Source organism: Pocillopora damicornis, chromosome 10, assembly GCF_964200805.1.
Source record: "Pocillopora damicornis chromosome 10, jaPocDami1.2, whole genome shotgun sequence".
NCBI classification, from domain to species: Eukaryota; Metazoa; Cnidaria; class Anthozoa; order Scleractinia; family Pocilloporidae; genus Pocillopora; species Pocillopora damicornis.
In genome coordinates, this window is record NC_142679.1 from 21,767,127 (window position 1) to 21,779,256 (window position 12,130).

The 12,130-nt window shown below is 37.9% G+C and overlaps 1 protein-coding gene across 1 annotated transcript in view; it reads right to left on the minus strand.

Moving 5' to 3' along the window:
• The window catches only part of LOC113674425 (dynein beta chain, ciliary), a 36,508-nt gene extending 24,438 nt beyond the window's left edge, over positions 1-12,070 (minus strand). Inside the window, exons 1-21 of the mRNA XM_027190909.2 lie at positions 11,490-12,070; positions 10,609-10,802; positions 9,653-9,842; positions 9,295-9,394; positions 8,948-9,159; positions 8,187-8,420; positions 7,891-8,058; positions 7,539-7,655; positions 6,919-7,187; positions 5,382-5,450; positions 4,995-5,121; positions 4,001-4,265; positions 3,505-3,674; positions 3,201-3,275; positions 2,674-3,006; positions 1,823-2,077; positions 1,462-1,631; positions 1,104-1,326; positions 861-977; positions 684-770; positions 97-498 (exon numbers count right to left, since the gene is read on the minus strand). Of these exons, the coding sequence (XP_027046710.2) occupies positions 97-498; positions 684-770; positions 861-977; positions 1,104-1,326; positions 1,462-1,631; positions 1,823-2,077; positions 2,674-3,006; positions 3,201-3,275; positions 3,505-3,674; positions 4,001-4,265; positions 4,995-5,121; positions 5,382-5,450; positions 6,919-7,187; positions 7,539-7,655; positions 7,891-8,058; positions 8,187-8,420; positions 8,948-9,159; positions 9,295-9,394; positions 9,653-9,842; positions 10,609-10,802; positions 11,490-11,834 (4,122 nt within the window). The 5' untranslated portion in view covers positions 11,835-12,070. The remainder of the gene's footprint in view (positions 1-96; positions 499-683; positions 771-860; positions 978-1,103; positions 1,327-1,461; positions 1,632-1,822; positions 2,078-2,673; positions 3,007-3,200; positions 3,276-3,504; positions 3,675-4,000; positions 4,266-4,994; positions 5,122-5,381; positions 5,451-6,918; positions 7,188-7,538; positions 7,656-7,890; positions 8,059-8,186; positions 8,421-8,947; positions 9,160-9,294; positions 9,395-9,652; positions 9,843-10,608; positions 10,803-11,489) is intronic.
• Between the last annotated feature and the right edge of the window lie 60 nt (positions 12,071-12,130).

The window sequence follows — 12,130 nt, forward strand, 5'->3', positions numbered from 1 at the left end:
GTGACTCCAAAACCAAAATCCTACCCTACTAAGACTTATTACGTTTTGTTGCGGAATGAACATTACTACATGCACAAACAAGTCCGCAGTACTTACTTTGGTTGCTTGCATGAGCTGTTGCCAATGACGGTCCCTGATGGCCGGATTCTGTAATTCTCCTACGGCTCTTAATGACGTCACCATGTTCTTGACAGTAGAGTCCAGTCCTGTGAAGGCGTCCCAGGCGCGCATTTCTTTATCCAGGCTTCGGATTTCTTTAACAAACCTTTTACACTCCATCTCCATGTTTTCCACATTGATATCCGCCCATAGCGTGAACTTCCACTCTTCAATGCTGCTAAGAACAACTTCAATCATGTCCCAAAGTTGTTTGAGGAGTGACACTTCACGACGGCAAGCACGAAGTTGTTTATAGTCTGGGAAGTTGACCTCAAACAGGCCGGCGGATTCAGACAGGGCATTCATCTCCTCCTCCATAGCACAGATCTGGAAGTTCGCCTGCAAATGCCACAGATATTTGGTAAATTGGTGATTAGACGAAAGAGATCAGGTTATAAGGTTTCCCTTTGCAATAGAATAAATAGCGAAACATTAATACAAGGATCACTCCATCATGTCATTACAAAACAAAATCAACAAACTTGCGAGAAGTATGTCTTTGACTACAAGTTCCCTTTGCTAACCTTATCTAAGCGGTCGTAATAATTCTTGGAGTCAAACTGGAACGGAGCTGTTTTCCTGAAGTCCTCTCTAAATTCGTGCTGTTTGATCTGTGATCAACAGAGGAAAAAGGAAACATAAATTGAATCATTGGGCAGAAATTGCAAGTTGAAGCTAAGAGGAAGCACACTGTCGCTTACATCAAACTGTCCACACTTTCTTCTGATGATGGCGACTTCAGACGCCTGTAGAGGAGCCACTTGCTGTTTGACTGTTACTGCGATCTTCTTGGTGTTGTTCCACTGCTCTGGAAGTTCCTGTGGATAAACATATTATAAGGTTTCTCTTGCATGTTTACCTTCAACAAAATCTTATCACACAGAAAGACAGCTTCCCCTTGATTACAGCACTTTCAATACTTCTGTCTTGGTGTTTCTAGTTACCTGAAGCTGCGTATGTACTTCCTCAGGCATTTCTTGTCCGTACGTCTTCATGAGTTCAATAGTCTGCTTCAGTGGCTCAAACATCTCGTCAGTGACTGTCTGTCTGTCCTTGACAGCCATCAAGTGTCCCATGACAGCCACTAAGCCATTGTAATCTCCTTCCTCCACAGGCTGTGTCAGACCAACATCCGCCACTTTGATGAACTCTGCTAAGTCATTTAGGCTGCGAAAAAGAACACAAACGTACAATGAACATATAATCTAACAGACCTAGTTATAATCTTCTCTAAACTTTTCAAACACCTTGTAAGGAAAGGTCATAAGATCTAGCGCAGAATTTCCTCAAAACTTAAATTACCTGTTTGTGACATGATCGATGAGGTGTTGCTTGAACATGTAACTCCATCTCTTGATAATATTCAAGAGAGCTTGTTTAAAGGGCTTGGCGTCCACACGGAACCACGTGTCAAAGATCTTTGTTCCCTCTACTTCGTCCACCTTGGCATAAAGCTTTTCGTACGTGTCGATCTATAAGCAACAAAATTCATTTTTTCCATACACTGTAATGTATATATGAATGTAATTTCCATAAGAAAAATTAGTGAATTACGCTGTGCATAATTTCCGATTCGCGTTAAAGTCTCGAACAAGATTACCCTAACAACATAGCAAGTTTTCAAGATGATCTCTGTTTGTCAGTCTTAATAGCGATTCTTTACCTGTTCTTTAAATTGTCCTAATGTTGGCGGACTCTCAGGGACTCCTTCTTCAGCGTGGGCTTCAATCTCCTCAGCTGTCAACACGTGGTTGTAGAGCAAGAATTGTCTCATAAACTCATTCCGATCGTCAAGCCACAAGTACGCAAAAGCATCAAAAGAACTGCGGTATTCATTGGCCTTGTTCATGATGCCTGTTACACGGTCCATCAGGTCTTGGCGCATCTCAGACAAGTCAAGCATGTCCTCGACATCGTTCTGTACAGGAAGAAAAGAGAGAGAGAGTATATTTTTGTTTTTGTACAATTGAATAGAGTCCCCAAAGTTAAGTCCACCGTGCTATTACAACACCGATTAAAATATCAAGAAATAAATTAACTCAAAACTGCTCAGAGTATCTTGGGTGTGTCATGAATTCTGTGTCCAGGAATGAATACTTGAACTCCTTGATTTGTAATCCGTAATAGTCCTTACAATCGCAAGCCATTATATTTCCTTTCGAACCTATTGTCCTCTGTTCTTTCATATGCCATTTCCTACCTTGGAAATCGATTAAACATACTTTGATGTAAAAGATAAATTAAGGAAACTCAAGGAGGCCCAAAAGAAAAAAATACATTCAGAAGCACCGCCTTTTTCTTTGGTACTAATACGAGTCTCATTTCAAGTATGTTTGAAATGATGATATTATGATTTGGCCGAAAAATTAGAGTTCTAATGTTAATTTGTAGCTTATATATCACAGTCAACGGATATTAATAAAATAAACATAACCATCCCCAACATCAGAAAGGTATGTTAAATCATTCCTCATTTCAAATGAAGTAAAGTTTACTTCTTATTGTTTGTTTTACCTGGTAATGTTCAGAGCCGTTATGTTCAGCCAGTCTCTTGACTAACGAAGCCATCTTGTACACATCATTAACAATTCCTTCCACAAGTTCATAAAAGCCGTCTGAAACACCGAAATCCAGTGATGGTATAAACACCATTTCAGGCTGTTGCAGTTCAAGTTTTGCCTCAAACAGTGCTGTAGTGTTGTGTTTAGGATCAGTATTTTCCAAAAGATAGTTCAGTGAGCAGTGAATGCAGTTGAAAAAGCCATCAAGGACCATGTCATCAAGATAGTCCACATACGCTCGCCAAATGTCGGATGAGGCATCCGCTTTGAAAAGTTCGAGGTTATTCTGAGGGATAAATTCAATAAAGTTCTTAAGTCGATGGTAAATGCTTAAGGGAAATAAATCAAACATGAACAAAGTACATGTACCACCCCCTCCCCCTACATCTTGAACTCGAAAATAAGTGCATTTGGCTTCTTGGAGTAAAGTAGGGCATCAAAAACAATAACAAACAGCGGTTAACTAAGCTGACAACCTACCTTCATCAGCTCGTGGATTTTCTCTCCAGCTTGCTGGATCAAAGTGTAGCGTTTATTAAGGTTTGCTTCACTGTCCTGTTAACAAACAAATAACTTTTTAACGTTGTCATAAAATAGCTCTCTTCTTAGTTGTCCACGTTGGAAAAAAAACAAAATGAATATACTTATAAACACTTACACCTAAATTGATTAAGCATACTTTATGTTATTCTGTAGGAATAGGAGAAGGTTCTATACTAAATTATTTCAGACACCCATAAAAAGGTAAACAGAACTACCGAGTATTGTTCCTGCGTATGTGTACCTCTAAATTGAGTAGGCCCTCCTTTTTGCCTTCTTTTCTCTCGTACAAGGGAGCTTCACACCATTTGGTCATTAACTGACCCATACTCTCCACATTGTTCTTGGCAGCTTGTACACGTTTCTCCAAGTCATGCACCATGTCTCTCGTCTTCTCAATGTATTCCCACGCACCTGTTTGTTAAAAAAAAAAAATTACGTGAAACAACAGCACCGGCGTGTAAATTTGAGGCAGAATGGGATTATGTCATAATGGCACGAAGTGAAAGTTAAAATTACTCAATGGATCATTTGTATTAATATTCCTGTTGGAATATTGACTTTCCCATAGTGTGTTCACATCAGAAATGTAAACCACTGCAATCTCAGATCATTTTAGACCCTCAATCGAAATTGTTCTCACACAACCACCACACGGCCGTGAAAGCTTAGTCATTGTCAAAATCAATACTTGACACACGAAGTTTAAATTATTATTGCACTCGAGAGATTTATCACACCTTCACTGTTCCAGTTCAAAGTTGTCTCAGCCTGTTGCAGTTGACCATCTATTTCCTGCAATTGTCCTTCCACTAGAGGAAACTCAACATCAAGAAGCGTTTCTCGGACTTTGTTGTACCAGGCCACAGTCAGATCCAGGTTGGACAAAAACTTGTGGAATGTTTCATTCCGTGAGTAGATGTTGGTTGCGCTTTCAGGAATATTTTCAAGGGTTTCGTTTTGGGCAGTTTCCAGATACCTCACTTCACGAAGAACAGCGACTAACTAAAATGAGGAAATAAAATAAACAGAATTCAGTTGTTTGCTAAGACACACTCACGTTTCCCTTGCCGAACAAAGAAGTACCGATTAGGAATTCCCCCTCTGACTGCCACATGTTTTCTTGTGAATTTGACAAGAATTTGATGTTCGCTCAAAATATCACCGATTGGTTTAATTCATGGGCCTTCTCTGTTCTCACCACTTGTTTGTATGATAGTATAGTAAAATCGTGAAGAGAAGTCGTGTGTCCATCAATAACCTAACTAATCCGATTCGTTTTTGGCGCCGAAAACAAAACTATAGCCAGACTGGAAAAAAAACAAGAAAATATAAATATGGGAAGAGAAAAACTTAATAAAGAGATAATACAGATCAACGAAAGGACAGAGTTAGTCAAGAGTCGCAGACGATAGGTGAGGGTTGCGTACGACAAATTTAAGGTTACAAATGCATAAACAGTGACGGAGCTCCTAAACTCAGAGGATACAATGTAAGTACATTTTAAGCGTTTTTTAACTAGCATCCGATCTAAAATTTCTACCCAAAGTGCCACAAAAGTCAAAATTGTAACATGCGTGCGCAATTGAACACTCTTTAATAGTCTGAAAGGAAAAAAAGCCTCTGTGTGGAAAGTAAAGTTAGATTTAAGCTTGGAGTAAGGAAGACAGTACATTTTGATCAAGCGACGTCAACTCAAGAATTGGCTCATTTCTTAGTGAAAGTAATTCATACCTGTGGATCAAAGTTCACTTTGATAAGCTTGGTATTTGGATCTCTAATGACGAGAGGCTTGTCCAGATTCCCTTGTGAAATGGAACCAACATCTTGGGTCCAATCAACATACACCTTTTCTTCATATCTAAAAAAGACATATTCTTTGTCAAGGGGCTTGAATCTTAGTGTCAGATAATGAGTGACTCATAGGGTGCAGGGTGCTGAATTTTGATTGTCTCTAAGTGACTTCCTGTAACTGAAATTCAATAAAAAGATGCTTTGACAAGGATCAGGGTTGTGCTGAGCAAAAATGGTATAGGGTGGTTTATAAACGGTAAAGAGTGGTACAATTTTGAGATCGTGTAATAAAAGACATACCACATACCACGTATACAAAATACTCACGTGTTCAGCAGCTTGGCCATCTCATCAAATTTGTTGAAGATCATCATAGCTTCGGCAGTCTCTAGAGTACTGAAAAACCAAACAGCGTGTTACATTCGCAATCAGGTTGTTCAATAAAAAGATAGAAAAATGTCTTTAGAATGAAAGCAAAACATACTCAGTTCAGAAACGCTCTAGTAAAGGTGAAAGTCGGCATGAATGGGAGGAAAGTTCTCTATTTTCGAGATTATGAAAATAGTCATTAGAGTAAGGCTCAAAATACCAAGAAATGCAACAACCATGTTTGATGTACCACGTTTGGAGGTACATAGAGACACACAGAGACACACAGAGACAAACACTACAACTGGGCGGTTAAAGAAGTCCAAACTATAACTCGCAAATGTGTCTGTGCAATTCCTGATTAAGACAGCAGCAAGGATAAGGATGATGTTTAGAATGACGTACAAGTGGAGAAGTTGTCACATGTACTGACGGCATGTTATCACAAAAAACGGCAAAACATTTCAGCAATGAAGCAGCGAGAGAAAGATATTAAAGATACAAATTTTAGAGTTATTTTAGGGCAGATCTTTTGAAAAAGAGCATGGAAGTGTCATATTACCTTTCCAAACCATGAATGATAGGAAAAACACTATCTGGTCTTGGATGAGAAGTGAACAAGAAGCAGTGAGAACAAAAGCAAGGAACATGAATGAGAAAATTCTAACAACTAGAAATGACGTAATGACACTCCAAATCATAAAAAGACTAGACAGAAAGTATACAGAAAGACAATATCACAGGAAAGTGCCAGCAGAAGCTATAGAAACCAATTCCATTAAGGGGAAGAACTGTCAGTGCTATGAAAAGTAAATGAAAAATACCATATCAAATGCCTTGTTGTTAAAAAGAGTTCGTTAAAACTCTACAATGAACTGCAGAAAACAAAGCTTTTTTTTTCAAGTTGTAAAGAAAGAATATGGTAAGAAAATGACAGAAATTGAAAGAAAGTAGATCATGAATATGGTGGAGGTGCGGTGGCCTCATGGTTAGTGCGCTCAACTCCAGATTGGGTGGTCTGGGTTCGAGCCCTGGCCAGGGTCATTGTGTTGTGTTCTTAGGCAAGACACTTTACTCTCACAGTGCTTCTCTTCACCCAGGTGTACAAATGGGTACCAGCAAATATGCTGGGGGTAACCCCGCGATGGACTAGCATCCCATCCAGGGCAGAGTAGCAATACTCCTAGCCGCTTCATGCTAAGAAAACTGGAGTTAAGCACGGGCCCCATGGGCCACTTTGGGCCCATATAAAGGCTTTACTTTTAATTTACTTAGATCATTAATATAAGGAAATTTGTAAGTACAGGCTTTCAGATGTTGGAATTTTTCATCAGAAGGCAAAAGCTTTGTTATGTGTTGGAAGATCAACTATAAATGGATCAACTACAAATGACAGTCTTTCATTTTTTGAACTGTATATGACACGAGGATTGCCATGCAAGACTGAAAGAAATTGATTGTAGTTGCAAAGTTAATAAAAGTTAATTGAGCTTACCCATGATTGACTGAAAGCTTAAGCGCATGCATTGGTTTAGTGATCCTTTCCCTGAGTTCTTGTGACCATTTGAGAGCACCTGCAACAAGAGGCATGTTCTTGTTTATTGGTGGAGTCCCATCCTCATTTGCTGTCATCATTTGCTGATCAAATATGATCTTAGCTTCATCCAGTTCTTCTTCGTACATCTTCAGCAGGATGGGATACTTGTATTCAAAGTCTGAGTGAATAAGGGGACGGTCCAGCAAAGAACCAAAACAGTCCAGAAGCTAGAAGGTTTGAAAAAGATTCAAAATGTTCAGTGTTGTTTGGAGTTGAAAATTTAAATGTGATGCTTACTAACCAATAGCATTATTCAGCAATATGATGAGCTGTAAGTTGTACCATTACTACTAGAATAATTTTTCATTCTCATGAATATCTGACTACCAAACCAAATCCGAAATCCACTAGCCCTGGGCTGTCACACGTAACTTCCTTTGCACAGTGATGTTTTGAGAACAACCAAGCAATATACACACACATGCAGTTCAGCACTGTTATTAGATACCCAACTAAACTATCCAAACTGAAATTCTTGAAGAAACTGTTGTAAGATCCAACTGTAACTCGCTTCTTACCTTCAATGCAGCCTCCGTACTTGCACAGTCATCAAATCCTTGGCACACAATGGAAGCAAGTCTTCTATCCAGGTCAGCTATTCTTTCTCTAAACTGGTTGTAGTCTTCAACAAACTCCTACGGAGAAGTAAAAGGAAAAGAAGCCATACTAAGAATAGAATAAAACCAACCTGAAAATGAAGACCATGATCTTGATAAAATTCTACTCTGTAGAAACTGTAAAAGCTAAGAGGCATTTTTTTATTTCCTTTAGGCAAGGTTCAGAAAACTGGCAAACTATGTACATGCTGTTTACATTTACCACAGTCTGTACTAAAATTCATTCCAACATTAAAGTGCACCTCAAACTTACCCGGTTGGTTGCATCTAAGCCGTCATAGGTTCGATTACCAAACACGGCAAAAATCTCATTGAATTCTGAGAAGATTTCCACAACTTGATGACTGAGCATCTTTCCCTTGATACCACCCAATTCTACCTTCTCTAGCTTGGAAAATTCCATAGTGGTGGCAAAGAGGTCCTTGATATAGAAAAAATAAAATCACACATTACATTAACAACACCAACAACAAAAAAGCCAGGGTTTGAAACTAAGATTATCAGATTTCAAAGTCAGCAATCTGTTGGAGACATAGTTACTCTACTAACCTCAACTGTTTTCAATCTCAAGATAAACTGATCCATTCTGGTAAAAACTAGTTCATTGGCAAATTCCCACTGCTTAACTTCTTGCCCCTCCTTGAAGAATTTTTGGATGTTTCCTCTGACATCTTCAAAGGTCTCCTTGAAGAATGAACAGATTTGAACTGCCTTCTGGGTTTTTTCATAAGCTTCTTCTGCCTCTGATTTAAAGATTTCTGCAGGATCCAAGTATGTTCTAGCCTATACAAAGAATTGATAATAAAAAAAATGAAGGGTGTGGAATGGGGGGAGGCTTAAAGATTAGGGTTTAATAGAGAGAGGGGTATACCATAATACCATTTATAGTAAGCAACTTCCTTCTGGCTATGTTTGTGTGTCTTTAAAACAACTTGCACTAGAACAATTGCATAAAATATGGTTTCATTATATAATATGACTCGATATTTTTTTTATGATTGCAAAGGTGAAAAAAGTATGTTTTAAGAGTACCCAATTATCAAGAATTGGTCCATATCCAGTTGCAGCAACAAATCTCAGTTTAGCTGATTTTTCCAGACTAACTGTGACTGATAAGCATTGTTTTAAAAAAGATCATAAAATGTTTGGACAAGGGCCAAACTCTATAATTATGTACATTTTTTTTTTCAAAACTTACATTCAAATGGTAAAAACAGAAATACAGAGTACAAAATCAATTTTTCACCCACAGAAAAACAAATTTAATGACTGAAATCACTTGTAAAAAAATACAATTAAAAGTTACTTACCATTTCAATCAACATGTTGCAGAGCTCTTGCAAAAGAACAATCATTCTTGGAGCTCTGCAGTAGTACTTTGAATTTGCCCAGATGAGACCAACTGTGTGTAGAATGGCAGGAATAATCTTATCCAACTCTGAAAAATCAAACTGCTCCATGTCATCAAGCAGGCGACGCAAAGGCTTTAGGTGGATGTTGATGTCTCTGGCTTCTTCAAGGGCTAAGAAAAACAAAAAAGTTAACAAAATTACTAGGTACTGATAAGTACCTTGCACTATTCATGGCATTACTTTGAAACAGTTGTTTGGTTAGAAAAAGATCAAAAAATTTCCAAACTTGGCAAAAATTTACTTACCAGCAACAACATCCTTATAGATTTTCTTGAAGGCTGGAAAGTAGCTGCTCTGAGTTTTTTCCAACAGTTCAGCCATTCTTCGAACTTTCACATCATGGAGCTACATGGGTAATGAAAAAGCAAATTGAGATTTTTTTTAATTAAAAAAAAACTCAAAACTTTAATTTACTTTCTTCACTTGTTTACAGAGAATAAATTATTGCTTTCTAAAAGCCTAGTTATATGTCCATGTAAATTTCTCTTGAAAGGTGTTTTTTTATCAGCAGAGAAATCAAAAGAGCTGCAATTTTACTCTCTGTAATTGCCTCAAGTCTCCATTATCTTAGGAACCTCATTTTTCAGATTTGAATGCAGTAACCTGTTCAAAGATGCACTCCAAGTTATTGGCACGAGCTCTCCAGAAGTCAAGTTCTACCAGTGGTCCAGGATTACGACCTTCTATCAGTGGCTGAGCTGAATTTCTTTTCAGAACACTCTGTATCTGATGTGTCCATTCAATGATTACTGATTCAATAGAATGAACCAAACCACGATCAAATGGTTCACCCCTAGTTAAAAAAAAGACAAAACAAAATAGTTAGTTACATATCAGGCTCCAGTTGACTAAAGATTGGATATTTCACTGTTAACATGTAACAAACCATTGGACACTGAAGGATATGCAGAAATTTTCTCTTTGTGGATAGCTTACAGCTTGCAAACAACTCCAGTGTGGCACACTTCTTGTTATCTGTAGTTTTTCAGTTTGCCATGGTAAGAATTCAAATATTTATCACAAGTGCTATGAGTATACTGTGGGTGTGACTCTTAACCCTTTTAAAACTTTCAAGAACCGATTGTACATCTTCCCTCTAGCTGCTACACTATTCCCTGTAAATAAATTACGTGAATGTGGAATTAGATATGTTTTCTTATTACCCATTTGCTGAATAATGTGTCGACAGTATCAGGACAAAATTAGATGTTAATCTTTTCAAGGAGTTAAAGAGATCCACAATTCAAATCCTAACAATTAGCTTCACCACCACTTTGGTGGAGGAAGGCTGAAGGGGGGGGGGGAAGGGGGAGAGGGGGGTTTGGGAGGCTGAATACAGTTAAAATAATTCAGTGTGTTTTTTCCTTCAAAGTTTACTACTTTGATTTTACTTGTGTGATAAAAAAATCGTGCTTTTGTTTGACTAAGCGGAGTAAAAAATAGCATTACCTGGATGCATTCTTATTACAAAATATATCTACATGTAAAAGGAGCATCCAAAGTCAACAATGCACTAAATATTTATAACAACATCAAAATTACATGATCCATGGACTAACTTTTCTTCAGCTTCCACAGCATCAGAGACCTGCTCTGAACCTACTGGAAGTGGTAATAATGTCTTTCCTTTCACTTGTCCAGCAATGACAAAGACATTACTTTTGAGCTGATGGACATGGCGCAAGACATCTTGAGACACAACTGCAGGCCACTGTTCATGATTACGAGAATTGGAAAGCAAAGGGACCAAAATCTGACAGATTTCGAAGAGAAAACATTTGATTAATAGGAGAAATTTTCTTACCCAATGTAAACAATGAAATTAATCCCTGACTCAAGTGATAGCCTCCAGGGATTTACATATTAACTAAATTAAAGATTAGCTTGAAGTCCAGCCCAAAACTTTTACTGAGCACAGTTTTCCGCCATTTAAAAAAAAAAAAAAAAAAAAAAAAGGTCAAACTTAATTCCTTCCTCAGTTTTCTACTCCTGGGAACAGTTGTCTATTTTCAAGTTTCATGTTATGTAAGAGTAAACTTCATGGTCACGGTTGGTTAGTTGTTGCGCAGTTTATTTTACTACAATCGAGAAATTTTCACGACGTAAAAACCTGCGAAATGTTTGGGGCATAACAGTTTTCTTCGATTAGGATAGTAAAAATGAAATTACAGATACGAAAAATGTATACCGGTATGCTGTAATGTATCTGTTTTGAGCAAGACTCGCAATCAATCTAATATAACCATTAACAACTGTGGCGCTCAAACACAAGTCTTAAATTTCCCGGTTAAGCTAGGATCTTTCAGTGTGCATGCAAAATATAGTGCTTTAAACCCTGTTACTTAACAAGTAATAAGTTAATTTGTAAGTTTCATGGTTCCCAGGGACCGATCCATCGAACTACCAAAATGCAATCACTTGCTAAGTTTACAAAACAAACCTCGTCTACAAGAGCTGACAATTGTTCCAAGGGGGAATAAGACAAATCTCCATAAGTTAAAGCTGTTTTGTAATTATCTTTTCCAACATTCATGCCTTTTTCCTTCTTGGAGAAATAAACAGCTTTTGCCTTCATTGCCGACGGAAAATCAAACGTTGGTTGAAGCTGTCCTGCATTATTCTGATAGATGACGAGAATATTATTCTCTGGCTTTTCAAAGAAGTCCAAAATAGTTTGTCTGTATTCATCGTTTCCTTGTAACTTAGCCCATTTGTCTGCTTTCAGTTTCATGGACTTTAAGGTGTATTCTGATATGAACTCGAAACGAACGTCGTTGAACTCCATCCTCTTTCTGTAGCTTGACTAGTTGTGTCTGTGTTAGACGTATTTACAAATTTACAATCTTTTGAGGTCTGGAGATCAAAAGGACTTTTCCATAAATATCACTTGTATCGTATCTGAAGGATTTCTACACGCATTTGTCGGATTTTAGCCCTCCAAACTGCTAAATTTCTGGAAAACTTGCGGCTTCGTAGGCCAGCCCTTCGTCCTTGCCCGAAATCTGCAAATACTCTTGGCGCAAGGTTACTATGGAAACGTAATGTTTACCGCTGTTCCTAGGGCCGCCATTTTGGACTTTT